This window comes from Bombina bombina, chromosome 1 (assembly GCF_027579735.1).
Source record: "Bombina bombina isolate aBomBom1 chromosome 1, aBomBom1.pri, whole genome shotgun sequence".
Taxonomy (NCBI): Eukaryota; Metazoa; Chordata; class Amphibia; order Anura; family Bombinatoridae; genus Bombina; species Bombina bombina.
The window spans coordinates 1,019,487,093-1,019,501,165 of record NC_069499.1 but is presented as its reverse complement, the minus strand read 5'-3'; the positions used below and the strand labels follow the sequence as shown (position 1 = coordinate 1,019,501,165).

General features: G+C 36.8%; 1 protein-coding gene across 1 annotated transcript in view; it reads left to right on the top strand.

Moving 5' to 3' along the window:
* IFT52 (intraflagellar transport 52) overlaps nucleotides 1-14,073 on the top strand; it is a 51,771-nt gene that overhangs the window by 14,364 nt on the left and 23,334 nt on the right. The window contains exons 4-8 of the mRNA XM_053715689.1: nucleotides 1,580-1,709; nucleotides 2,280-2,355; nucleotides 7,723-7,794; nucleotides 8,111-8,237; nucleotides 9,660-9,746. Coding sequence (XP_053571664.1) covers nucleotides 1,580-1,709; nucleotides 2,280-2,355; nucleotides 7,723-7,794; nucleotides 8,111-8,237; nucleotides 9,660-9,746 — 492 coding nt within the window. The remainder of the gene's footprint in view (nucleotides 1-1,579; nucleotides 1,710-2,279; nucleotides 2,356-7,722; nucleotides 7,795-8,110; nucleotides 8,238-9,659; nucleotides 9,747-14,073) is intronic.

Below are 14,073 nucleotides of genomic sequence, written 5' to 3'. Positions count from 1 at the left end.
CCATAGTTAAGAACCTTACGTTCTATATCCGTCAAAACATATGATATTAATCACCATGTCTATTGGTATTTCTTCTGTTTTTTGTTGTGACTCTGTGCCCTTAGAGTATACCTTGGTTTTCTCTGGCTCTCCATACCTGGGCCCATAGTCCCTTGGTTCTGAGTCCCCCCTCCCTGTAATTGTCTCTCGGCCTCTTGAAAAACCTGAGTATTACTCTGAGCAGGCCCTTTACTAAGGTGATCAATATTATGTGTGCCATTCCTAATAGTGTGTTCAGAGTGAGTATCTAATCGTCCTGTTTTAGGTCTAACCCCTAGGGATACAGATCCTTTCAGAATGCCCTTATTCCCACCACCTGATATACATTTAGCATTCTCAACAGGTAACATTTCACCCCCTGACACCTGTTCATCCCCTGAGAGGCATCTGCCTCTGAATCAGAAAAGGTAAGTTTCTTTGGGGGGATCGGATTGGGGGTTTTGTAGACAACACCAAGGGAGTAATCTTTTTGGTCCCTTAAAAATTTAGTTTGTTTGGTTTGGATCACCAACTTTTTGGACTCCTCAATAGTTTTTTTAAAAGTAGTTTCAAACTGAGTATATACTTCACTCTGTTTGAACCTATCCATATCCGACTGCAAAGAAGCAATTTTTAGCTTAACTTCATTTAACAAAAAATCCTTATACTCTATGAGGAGAGAAATCAATGTTAGTGAACAATCAGTCAATGCCTGGTTCCAGCGTGAAATAAAAGATTAATCTTTGATATCATATGTGGGGAATTTATTCAGTCTTAAACCTCTAGGAATCATCTTTAGGTCAAAATACTTTGTTAGGATCCTATTTCAGTTTTTGTTCTTTTAACTTTAGATTCTGAAAATCCTGAAATAGGTCCCCTAGTTTGATCCTTGGGGAATCATGGCTGAAAACATCCTCCATATCCAACATGTCCAGGTTATCCTCATCAATTTCAGAATACATAAGGGTATCTATCTCCTGTGTCCCCTCCATTGGGGTTATAGCTAATTTATTAGTAGTAAACACTTGAAAAACGTATAATATTCAGTGCCTCTAGTAATATAGTGGAGCAAAGTGCTCTCTAATAGCATACAACCTATAGTTTGGAAATAACAGTCCACAATAACAGGGTGAAAATTAAAAAGATGAGCAAAATAGAAGCAGACTGTAAGTGTCAGTCACAATTTGAAGGTAACGTTACGTCAGTTCAAAAATGCTGAGAAATGGTAATGTCCTGCTCCGTGGGTGCGACTAAAGTAATGGTTGACCAACAGGTTTTCAATAAACTCTGCCACCCCAAGATATACTCATATAACTCACATAGCTTGAATCCATAACCAGTGTGTGAATTGCATACCAAACAGGAAAGCACTGAGAGATGACCTGATGTGTGTTTAGTCCTCTTATTTAGTTATTTTTCCTTAAAAAAAAAAAAAAGGAGGAAATCTCATGTTTTTCTCAAGTATAAACAACTGTTAAGCAGATTTACTTGCACCAACCTTTTATGTTTTATATCGTTGCTAAAGCAAAACTAATGTTTCTTCTTTTACCCAATCATTAAGTTTGAGGTGCTGAAAAGGTTTCTAGACGGAGGAGGGGACATCCTGGTGATGCTTGGAGAGGGAGGTGAGGCCAAATATGACACCAACATCAACTTTTTGCTGGAAGAGTATGGGATCATGGTGAACAACGGTAAGAGTATTGAAATGCTTCAAACTAGTACTTATTAATAGCATATTTGGATTAAATGAGATTATTATTAACACTTAAAGAAAATGCATAAAAGACTCCTATTTCAGAGGAAGTTTTGGCCCAGAAAAAGACCATACATACAGTGTTAGAAAAAAATACATTTGATTGCTGTCATTATATTAATTTGAAAGTATCAACTATACATTTCACATGGGTTGGACCAATCACAGAGCTACAACTCACTTGGTTTTCAAATTTTATGGCCCAGTTTTCAAATGATTGTAAGAATTTAACAGATCCCCTATTTTTACAGCAGTCTGAACAAAATAAGATTCATGTTTTACAAGTATTTGCTTTTACTGCCTATGGTTTAGAATAAGAATTAGGATTTAGTATATTGTGAATCCAGTTGATTTTCCTCCCCAAAGTATACATAGATATTGATAATCTAATACTTGAGTAAAGTATCTCTACATTATTATTTAGTGCATTCAGCTTGTTAGAGAAACTCTTGACATATCCAATGCATCTTATGTAATTTTCCTTTTCTTTCTCTCTGTTCACCCTAAGATTTTGTTGTGAGAAACGTCTACTACAAATACTTCCATCCTAAAGAGGCACTTATTTCCAATGGGGTGTTAAATCGGTGAGTGCTGCTGAATAAATCTGGTATTTTTCTTGCAGAGCGTGTATGTATTTTACTTCTATATCTACATATTCTGGCTCACCCTAGTAGCCCTTAACCCCTTTGATGCACATAATGAGGCTTTCTGGTCATGCACATTTCTACCTGTAGGCGCATGACAAGCCTTTCTTTTCATGCAGGGGAATATCCGATCAAATACTGTTTTTTCAGCCATTCCCCTCACTACAGGCCGGGGATCGTTGGTGGCCTAGTGGGCGGCACTTCAAGGCTTCATGGCGGGAGGTTCTTCAATCCCCTTGATTATAGTTCCCCATAGCAGCTACAAACTTCCAAGACCCCTCATTTGAAAGAGAATTGTAGTATCACACAACAGATCATTTAAAAATAAATTAGAAAAAACACATGGGGATTTGCTAGGAAATAGGTCATTATTTGTGCATTAAAAAAAAACTGTCTGTGTGTAGAGACCCCTAATAAAGTTTATTTTCTATTAAAGGGACATAAAACAAGTTCAGATAGAGACAAAATGTAATATGTACTTTAATTACTTCACTTGCAAATTTATACCGCAGTGCCTCGCCATTAACCCTTTTTTTTTTTTTTGTAAAGCTCTATCCCCCCCCACACATTTCCTTCTATGGCTTTATCTACTATATCTATTGTTGTTTTGGTAGAATTCAAAAATGCATAGGGATTATCTGCTGGAGCATGCCTAGAAGCTGTGAACTCAGTTAAAATACAGTGCCTGTGTCTAAACACAAGGGGGGTGAAGTTGGCTGCTCCGGGCAGCTTAGCTATGTAATTAATTTTGCTTATTTTTGAAAATTATTTAAAATACTTGCCAGCAATTTAAAAAAAATGTATGCAAATTATGTTTAATTAATTTTCCCTTTTAGGATATGCACAGATCTCAACTTGTTTTATGTCCCTTTAAACAAGTCACTCTCTCAAAAAAATAAATGAATTTTGTCTGTATAGGTAGCCAATCACTGTGGTAACCATAAACACCATTCAAGAAAAAAAGTGCTTTTATTTTTGTACTGAACAATGGGGCCTCCTCTCTCTAATCTATATTAACCTTAAAAGCTTGTATTGGCCCCTATTTCACATGTGGCTACCCATGATGACAATTTAGTAAAGTGATCTAAGTAACATCATTGCTAACTTGACCATTCTCGGTATTATTTACTAAAATCTAAGAACAATTAAAAAAAAAATTGATTTTTTTTTAAAAAAAAAAATAAAAAAAATTTGAGGTTGAAAAATAATGTAACAACGAGGTACCAGTTTACATAACAAAAATACATCATCACATCAGTCATAGAGAAGTGACAACAACAATGTTACTTTATCAAGTAGTATTCCATGTTATCTAATAAGAGAGCTATAGGGAAGTCACAAGCATATAAACTGGGTATCACAATTTGGAACCTCTTCCTTTTTTTTTTTTTTTTTTTCAATAAACCAAATTCTACTTAATGTTGTAGATCATAATATGGTGTAGATACCAAGGGTTGGTAAGCCTAGAACAATGCAGGTGACATGTAGAGGGTTCAGTAACTTAATTTAGTTAATCACCTTTAGTGGGTGGGAGGCAAAGTATTAATTAGATGGCAGACACACCTACAGGTTTTGATGGGTAGTAATATGATTTTGGTGGGGAATAGGGTAGATCAGCAGACAAGAGCCGCTTTGTATGAGTGGGAAGTTGGGGGGGGGGGGGAGCGGGTCGTAGTGACATTATAGGAGCCAAGACAACGTTATATACCGTAAGATGTTAAGTGTTAAAGGTTTCCTTTAGTTAGGGATTAGGATGATAAATAGTAGGTTGCTACTTGAGGTAATATAATATGAATTTTTTGTGCTAATATCAACCTTGTCAAATAGGGCATGGTGTAAAAGGGAAGATGTTAATCAGGGAATAGCCTCAATGAGATTATACTTTAGGTATTATTGAACTATAGTAGCTGAGAGCTTAGCTTAAGGATATTTTCCTATCGTTACATAGCAGCTGAAATATCAAAATCTTGTGTCACACTTAACATACTTAAACAGATGACAATGTATAGAAAAACCATAATGGATGTGAGAGATTCATAAGAGCCCTTACAATTACTTTCTCAGCTGTTGGATAAGGTCCTCTAAGAATTACCCTAGCGGAACGAGTATGAAAATATTTAAGATTAATAGAAACGTAGTATCTGTGTGGATAAGCATTGAACCCAAGTATAAGATAAACAGATGTCTACTATAACAATTATGAGAGAGTGCCACAGCGATAGTGTAGTTGACAGACATAAACATAATAAACCTGGACCCTGCCGTAGTGGGATCTGTGGACAGTATTAACTATAATAAATAAAGGGGCTTACAGCACAGCCATATCAAATGAACTACAGTTGTATGCTCGAAGAGATGCAGTATGGACATTATCTACTAGGTGTTCCTAGACATGGATTTCTGACGGATAATGTGTGCATATTTTAGGAACCTTAATTGCTGAGATAATAGGGGAGCTGTGGGGGTCAGTAGATGAGATCATATGGTGTCAGTATATACCGTGTGGTTGGGTTCTGCGTGCGAGTTCAATTCCGTTAGTGATATACATGATCTATTGTGGGGCATAAGTATCAACAGACCTATCCAAGTCTAGGGGATCTAATATAATAAATTGCGTGAGTTACAGAAGTGGTCTAAAGAATGGTAAATAATAACTGCTCAATGTAGAGTATGTGAGGAAAATGACGCTAGTATTTTTTTTTCAAAGTTGTGAGTTTGCTAAATTGTATATAGGGCTCAGTTTGGGTTTTTGTTCTTAACATGTCAGTTGATGATATGGTATAGGAATAGTCTAAGGGAGATCTCAGATTTAAAGCCTGCTAATAGGATTTGCAGCAGAAGAGGCTCCTCGTATTAGGAGAGTCAAAAAGTTGCTAAACCCAGGAAAAAGGAACAATTTAAAATCAATCAAGTTAGTCCTCTGTATTTCAGTGGTAAGGGGTGGATCTAAATGTATTATTGACTTTAAATGGGGCAAGTAATCTAAGGGGGATGAACGTATGCCTATGCTATTACCCCTATGTGTTCTGATGTGAGATAGACGTTTCATTTGCCAACAGGTGTTAGTGACAGCAATTGAAGGGTTATTGAGAACTTATAGTGGTGCTATAATGGATAAGCATCCGGGTTGTTAAATTGGTGCGCTATCTTAGAATACATACACTAACACCTTAATCAAAGGTGTGATCTTAGAAGCACAAATTGGGCTCTCACATATGATAGTAAGGGATATAAAAGCAGTGTGAGTTTAAAGTGTGATCCCTAAATAAATTCTTATATACCCATACTCAGTCTGTTTTCAGACTTAAATGTCGTCATGGTTGACTGAGTCCTGATGTCTTTTAAAGGAGGTCGGGCCATACTGTCATGGTCCGGAGCAGTTGAGAGCCTATGTCATGTGGGTAAGTTCAGTCCAATACCAGTTTTTCGAGCAAACCCGATCTCCTTGTAGATGACCAATGTGACCAATTCAGACCTCTGTACTAACTGTACATTGACCCACAGATCAGGAACCTTATCATAGTCCTCTGTGGTGGAGGGGCAAAGATTAAAAAAAATTTTTTAGCCCACGCCAGTTCTGAGGTGTAACGGCCCAGGGTTTACTGAATAGCAAAGTCCATAGGTGAAGCTGTGATGGGCTTTCTTAAGAGCCTTAACAAAGTGGTTGTCTGTTCCGTTTCCAGCTGGGAGCACAAACAGATGTTAGTGACTATTCTGGAGCAGCAGCCTCTCTGTATTATGGAGCGGAGCGTATGTGACCTCCATGCAGCTGTGATTCTCATAATGCTGCAGGTAGGCCTTTGCGTTATCAAGTGGTGAGTTGAGTCCCCCGACCTATCCAGTGAGGTCGGCCCCATCCGGAGCCGTCGAGGGTAGTGTCATTCCCATTATATTCAGGGAGACTGTAGGAGGTTTCGTTATTAGCTCTATCTCCTCCAGCATAGGTTGGCTGTCCTGCAGATCAGAACACATCGTGAGTTCTTGCTCTAAATGCTGTAATGACAGGAGATGGGCTGTTTAAGCTTTTTACACTCGTCTGGAGGTCTGGTAGAGAGGTTAGTGGTGTAGTAGTTTCCCTGAGCGCACTCGTCAAATCTACGACTCATCAGGCTGTCAAAGGCTTCCAGCTGAGCTAGTATAATTGCTTGGGACTCTTCCATGTTTCTGAATCAGCAACTTCTCCTGGGATGATACCAAGTAAACTGCAAGTATAGCTAGGGCGCCACGTGGGTGAAAAGATGGCTGCTCCCTAGTGGCCGCTGCGATTACCTTTGCGGGGATAATTAAAGGGACACTGTACCCAAAAATTTTCTTTTGTGATTCAGAAAGAGCATGAAATTTTAATCAACTTTCTAATTTACTTCTATTATCAAATTTTCTTCATTTTCTTGGTATCTTTATTTGAAATGCAAGAATGTAAGTTGCCGGCCCATTTTTGGTGAGCAACCTGGGTTGTCCTTGCTGATTGGTGGATAAATTCATCCACCAATAAAAAAAGTGCTGTCCAGAGTACTTAAACAAAAAAAAAGCTTAGATGCCTTCTTTTTCAAATAATGATAGCAAGAGAACGAAGAAAAATTGATAATAGGAGTAAATTAGAAAGTTGCTTAAAATTGCATGCTCTTTCTGAATTACAAAAGAAAAAATTTGGGTTCAGTGTCCCTTTAATGTTGATCTCCTGTTGTCAAATTGCTAAAGGGTTGAGGTGTCTCCCTATAACATATGCCCCATTTTAGCAGCAAATTGAACTGCACTGAGCGGTCAGAGATGAGTAGATTGGCTGTTCTGATATGCGACCGCTCAGATGCAGAGCTTGCTCCGCCCCCCCTTATCTTTATTTTTACATTTTTTGCTGCAGCGATCTCATATGCTATGAATTATAAATGTAGTAATGGTATATTATGATGGTCTGATGGGCCTGCTAAAAAAAAAGTATATAATGTGTGCAGACTTCTCAAAACTAATCCTGCTGCATATCTTTACCTAATTGGCTTTAACTGATAAACGCTTGAAAACAATGTACATTATAGTAAGATTATGACCATGGCTAACCTTGTTGTTTGCAGATTCAAGACAGGATTGGCTATTCTAAATCAGGCAAGTGGTGGGTGGTTTGGTTATTGGGAAAAAAATTGCAGCAAATAAGATTTAAGTTAATTTGTTTTAAAAATGTTTAGACTTGGCTGATAAGTTGTTCTTTAGCAACAGAAATGTCTTAGTCCCTTTTAACTGAGAAACAGATTCAAACAGCTAACAGATTCATCTAAAATGTTGTTGTTAGATCATATTTTACTTCTGTTTTTTTAGGGAAATTAGCAGAGCAGCGGGGAAGGATATATCCAATCTTATAGATGATGAAAGTGGCGGCAACAACTCACAGTAAGTTCTGGACAATTGTGTGAAGAGGGGTGAGGATTTAATGATATGGCATTTGTCAGTGTGCCCTAATTTTCTATTTTTTTTTTTTGTATATGTATGCGTGTGTGTGTGTATATGTGTGCGTGTGTGTGTGTGTCTTATTTACTATAATGTTGTATTTAATTTATTTAATTCTCTTATGCTTCTTTATTGTATTTGCCTTTAACAATCCCATCTCCTTTTAACTGTAGCAGCTTATCACAAACATTCCTCCCCAGTTTTCTTCTTTGTCATACCTGAATTTATTTTAGTTTAACTCTATCATTTCCTCTGACAGAGCCCTGACATTTGTTTACCCTTTTGGTGCCACGCTGAATGTGATGAAACCAGCCATGGCAGTTCTCTCCACTGGGTCAGTCTGTTTTCCCCTCAACAGACCCATCATGGCTTTCTACCACTCTAAGGTAAATTGCAAACTTGCAAGCAGCTATTTTACTCTAAAGTATTATATATATATTTTTCTTCATTATAATACACAAAAAAAGTAAAATTGACTTTTTTTATTTTGTATGACGGGGGATGTTTAACCTCTAGTTTCAGAAACCTCCATTAAAAAAATAATAATTATAGGGACAGTAAAAATAGAAATTAATGTTATATAATTCTGCCCTGTGTGCAGAATTATGTAACTTTTTTAACCTTGTGACACCTGTAAAAAATAAAGCATTTTAAAAACTGAACTTACCTTACCTTCCTTGCCAGCCGCTTCTGCTGCTTTTTATTTTTTATTTTTTAAAAAGCGCTGTAAAACAAGTGTAGCATACTCATGTGCACGGTAAAGTTGTTGGTTGCTCTACCCATCGCAGGAGCGCACTACATTTAGTTCAATGGTACAATCGGGCTGGCAAAGAAGGTAAGTAAGGTTTTGTGGGGTTACATTTTAAAATGCCTTTTTAACAGGTGTTATAAGTATAATGTTACATAATTCTACAAATATGAATTATGTAACATTAATTTCTATGTTTACTGTCCCTTTAAAGATAACGTATTGTGCTACAGAAAGTTGCTGTCATACTATATCATTATTATTATCGGTTATTTGTAGAGCGCCAACAGATTCCGCAGCACTAAATACTTCATCTATCTGTTTCTGTTCTTTCACATTCCTTTAAATATGTCTATTTGCCAATCTTTCTGTTTATATGTCATAAACTTTAAAAATTTCCCATTGTGGGCTAGATTACGAGTGGAACGCTATTTTGTGCTCCCGCTCGAGTGTTAACATCACTATCCGGGGGCTTTTTTTACCACGTCTGGTTGCGCCCGTATTGCAAGTTGACAGAAAAAAGTTAACGCAACCTGACGCATGTTAAATTTAATTTGTGCTCAAGCAAACTCATTTACTTTCAACTCGTAATATGCTTGATTTTTCTGTTGCGCTCAAAGGGCTGAGACATGCCCCATATCGCTTGCACACTACAGTTATCGTGCCACTCATAATCTATCCTTGTATGTTTAAGGCTTGTTTAAAGGCACAGAATACCCTTTTTGCTGAGAAGTTCAGTATACTTAAATGGGTGTAGAATCACACTATAGGACCTTAATTGCTGAGAAAAATAGTAAATTTACAGATTGGGAAAGAGTAAAGTTTTAGCTTAGTGCTACAAAGCAACATGCAAGTTTACTAGATACCACATGCATGACATTCTAAATCATGTTTGAAATATGCAGTTTCATAGTTGGACATCACAGCCTCTTGCCCATTTGAGTTTTAATGGGCTGAGTAAAAGCAGTATTAACATACAATATCTTAATGCAGTTTGATAAAGGCAGTATTGTAAAGGATGATGAGTGGTATTGCAAATTACCCCTATCCCATCTTTCAGGTGCATGGAGGCAAGCTTGCTGTGCTGGGTTCCTGTCACATGTTTAGCGACCAGTATCTAGAGAAGGAGGAGAATGCAAAGATCCTGGTAAGATGTTTTTTTTTTTATATGAGGACCAAAGGAGACATTTGCAGTGTTGTCTGTACACTAGAAATGACACCTGTGGAAACAAGTCTCTCTTACTGCAGGATGACACAAAAGATGCAACGTTTAAAGGGACACTGAACCCAAATTCTTTTCTTTCGTGATTCAGATAGAGCATGCAATTTTACATGCAACGACTTTCTAATTTACTCCTATTAACAATTTTTCTTCGTTCTCTTCCTTTCTTTATTTGAAAAAGAAAGCATCTAAGCCATTTTTTGGTTCAGCACCATGGAAAGCACTTGTTTATTGGTAGGTGAATTTACCCACCAATCAGCAAGAACAACGCCGTGTGTTCACCAAAAATGGGCCGGCATCTAAACTTACATTCTTGCATTTCAAATAAAGATACCAAGAGAATAAAAAGAATTTGATAATAGGAGTAAATTAGAAAGTTGCTTAAAATTGCATGCTCTATCTGAATCATGATAGAAAAAATTTGGGTTCAGTGTCCCTTTAATATTATAATTTATTTATAAAGTGCCATAATATTCTGCAGCACTGAATATATGGTCATTGGGTATTCAGTACAATGCCAGAGTAATTAAGGGGTCTGCTCTGTTATGTCAATTATTTTTTCTGTTCATGATGAAAGCAAAACAAACTAAAGGCTCTAGACAGATCAAAACATAGATTTATTTCGTATAATGATGACAGCTATAGGGCTCCATAACATGTGAGATATAATTTCCGCCACTAGGAGGTGGCCAAGAACCCACACAAGCATACCTAGGTAGGTTTAAGAGCTGGTAGCTAGCTGCTGATTGGTGGATGCACATATATGCCTCTCTTCATTGGGTTAACAATGTGTCCAGCTAATTCCCAGCAATGCATTGCTGCTCCTTCAATAAAGGATACAAGGAGAATGAAGCAAAATTGCTAACATAAGTAAATTGGAAAGGTTTTTTTTTTTTGTTTTCTTTTTTCAGTCTGCATTCTCTACTGTTGTACAAATTATGCTCTTTAGAATGTTATTTGCAGTAATGTACTTCATGTACATTTATGTACACTATTATTATATGCAAATCGATATAAACGGTTATGTTTATTGCATGTGCAGCAGCGCACATAATGCTAATGCTTGGGGTGTATTTTCTTTGCGCATTTTGGGATATTGTTACAATGGATGACAGGATTTCAGGCTGGGGTGTGGTCTGGAATTCTCGAAGAGCGATAGGAGTTTGGTCCCCCCTGGAGGCGAGGTTACCAGTCAACATTCTTGAGTGATTCTTCAAGCTTTTTATTCCTGGCTCCTCTTAAAACAGGCCTACATAAATCTTCAAAGGGTACTGTAGTCCACTGGCTATGCAGGAAGTGTCCAGAATTCTGTCTTGGGCAGGGAGGAATCAGTGTTCCCTGTCAGCAGTTCTCATTCCAGGAGTGAAAAATTGGGAAACAGATTATCTCGGCCATCAGTCGGCCCATCCAGTAGATTTGTCTCTCCATCAGGACATATACTTTGTATTGCATTATTTAATTTATTCTAGTAGTATCTGCCTTGTACTACTTTGGTTTCTACATTGCTATTTGAATAATTGGAACCTAGGAATCACAGCATACTATCCTGGAAGACCAAACAAGTCTAGTCAGCTGGTGACTACAACACCCAGCCTGCCTTTACAGCACTACCTGACAGTGCTTTCCCACATGTGAGTACCACATTTATACTTTACATTCTTTTGGTATTAGGAAGTTTATCTGCACCATGGGATGGTCTCTTTGTTTTTTTATTCACAAAGATCCAAATCAACTACTCAAATACTCTTGTGTTCATAGTGCACCCTTGGAAGAGTTTTTTCCTTGAACAGTCAGCTGGAGACTGAGAGGCTCAGCTTGCTTTATTTGCACTATAGTGCAATCCTTTTGTGAGTATTTACACTGTCATCAGATTTTCTGCATATCTTTGATTTCTACACCATGAGGCGCTCTTCTTTGTTTTCTCCATAGAATCTTTCCAAGCGAGCCCAATCTGCTAGAAGAGGAGCTGACTTATGGACTTTTGATTATTATCCTATTCACTGTTCACTATTGATATTTTCACTTACATATGAGTGTATAATTTTGCACATATAGGGATATATTGTTATTTTATATTCTTATATTATATTACTATTTTCAATATATTTTTTATACATATATTTTTTTACATATATCTTTTATTCATATTCTTATGATAATGTATTCACATTATTTATAACCAGCACCCTCTATTTTTCTTCTCTTTTTTTTTTTTTGGAAGAGTTTGAATTTGCTTTTGTTTGTTTACTACTATGGGACTCATAAAGAGCAGAAGGCTACTGCTGTAGTTTTGGCCTCTTGGCTTAAATATGTAATCACAAGTTCTTCTTGGTGGCGAGAAATTCGCCCCCTAAATGTATCACAGCCCATTCTACAAGGTCAGTTGCATTTTCCTGGACTTTCAAAATGATGCATCTTTGAAGCAGACCTGCAAAGCTGCAACATTGTCTGCTCTGCATACCTTTTTTTAAAAACAAAAAATCAGATTTGATGTTTTTGCTTCTTCGCAAGTAGCTTTTAGCAGGAAAGTCTTTCTTTCAGGCTGCAGTATCTGTTAAATAGGAACTGCCTGAATATTGTCCCACCCTTTCCGTGATATGGACTATCTGCTTGGGTATTAAAGGGATATGAAACCCAATTTTGTTTTCTTTCATGCTTCAGATAGAGCATGCATTTTTTAGCAACTTTCTAATTTACTCCTATTATCACATTTTCTTCCTTCTCTTGGTATCTTTATTTGAAAAGCAGGAATGTATGCTTAGGAGCCAGCCCATTTTTTTGGTTAAGCGCATGGTTAGCGCTTGCTGATTGGTGACTTCATTTAGCCTATTCTCTGCTAGGCAATGCGTTAAACGGACAGTTTACTCATAAATCTTTTCCCTTTTAATTTGTTCCCAATGATCCACTTTACCTGCTGGAGTGTATTAAATTGTTTACAAGTATTTCCATTACCCTTATATTGGCATTTTAAATAGTTTATTTAGCCTGTGGTATCCTCACCTATTCTGAAAGTTTGTGGACTTAGGTCCAAGCTATAGATTAGCTGTGTAAAACAGCCAGTAGAAGAAATTACACTCCCAGTGGGGTATAGAAGAGAGAAGGTAATAACAACATGTTAATTTTCCATTGTTCTCTCCAAGTATTGGTCTTCGGTTTACGGAACAGATATAAGATAAAGAAGCATGTATATGTACACAATGTGATAAAGTAATGAGATCTGATTATACCTACAAGCTCTATCCATTTTATTAGGCTGTGGCTTCAAAACACAAAATCAGCCAGTTTATATACATAAATAAACCTTAAAATGTAAATTCTCATACATTTTATACTCTGCAGTTGGTAAAAAAAAACAAATAAAAACAAGTAATTGGAAACACATTAACCCCTTAATGACCACAGCACTTTTCCATTTTCTGTCCGTTTGGGACCAAGGCTATTTTTACATTTCTGCGGTGTTTGTGTTTAGCTGTAATTTTCCTCTTACTCATTTACTGTACCAACACATATTATATACCGTTTTTCTCGCCATTAAATGGACTTTCTAAAGATAAAAAATTATAAAATATGAGGAAAAAATTGAAAAAAACACACTTTTTCTAACTTTGACCCCCAAAATCTGTTACACATCTACAACCACTAAAAAACACCCATGCTAAATAGTTTCTAAATTTTGTCCTGAGTTTAGAAATACCCAATGTTTACATGTTCTTTGCTTTTTTTGTAAGTTATAGGGCCATAAATACAAGTAGCACTTTGCTATTTCCAAACCATTATTTTTCAAAATTAGCGCTAGTTACATTAGAACACTGATATCTTTCAGGAATCTCTGAATATCCATTGACATGTATATATTTTTTTTTAGTAGACATCCCAAAGTATTCATCTAGGCCCATTTTGGTATATTTCATGCCACCATTTCACCGCCAAATGCGATTAAATACAAAAAATCGTTCACTTTTTTACAAATTTTTTCACAAACTTTTGGTTTCTTACTGAAATTATTTACTAACAGCTTGTGCAATTATGGCTTAATTGGTTGTAAATTCTTCTCTGGGATCCCCTTTGTTCAGAAATAGCAGACATATATGGCTTTGGCGTTGCTTTTTAGTAATTAGAAGGCTGCTAAATGCCACTGCGCACTACACGTGTATTATGCCCAGCAGTGAAGGGGTTAATTATGGAGCATGTAGGGAGCTTTTAGGTATAATTTTAGCTTTAGTGTAGTGTAGTAGACAACCCCAAGTATTGA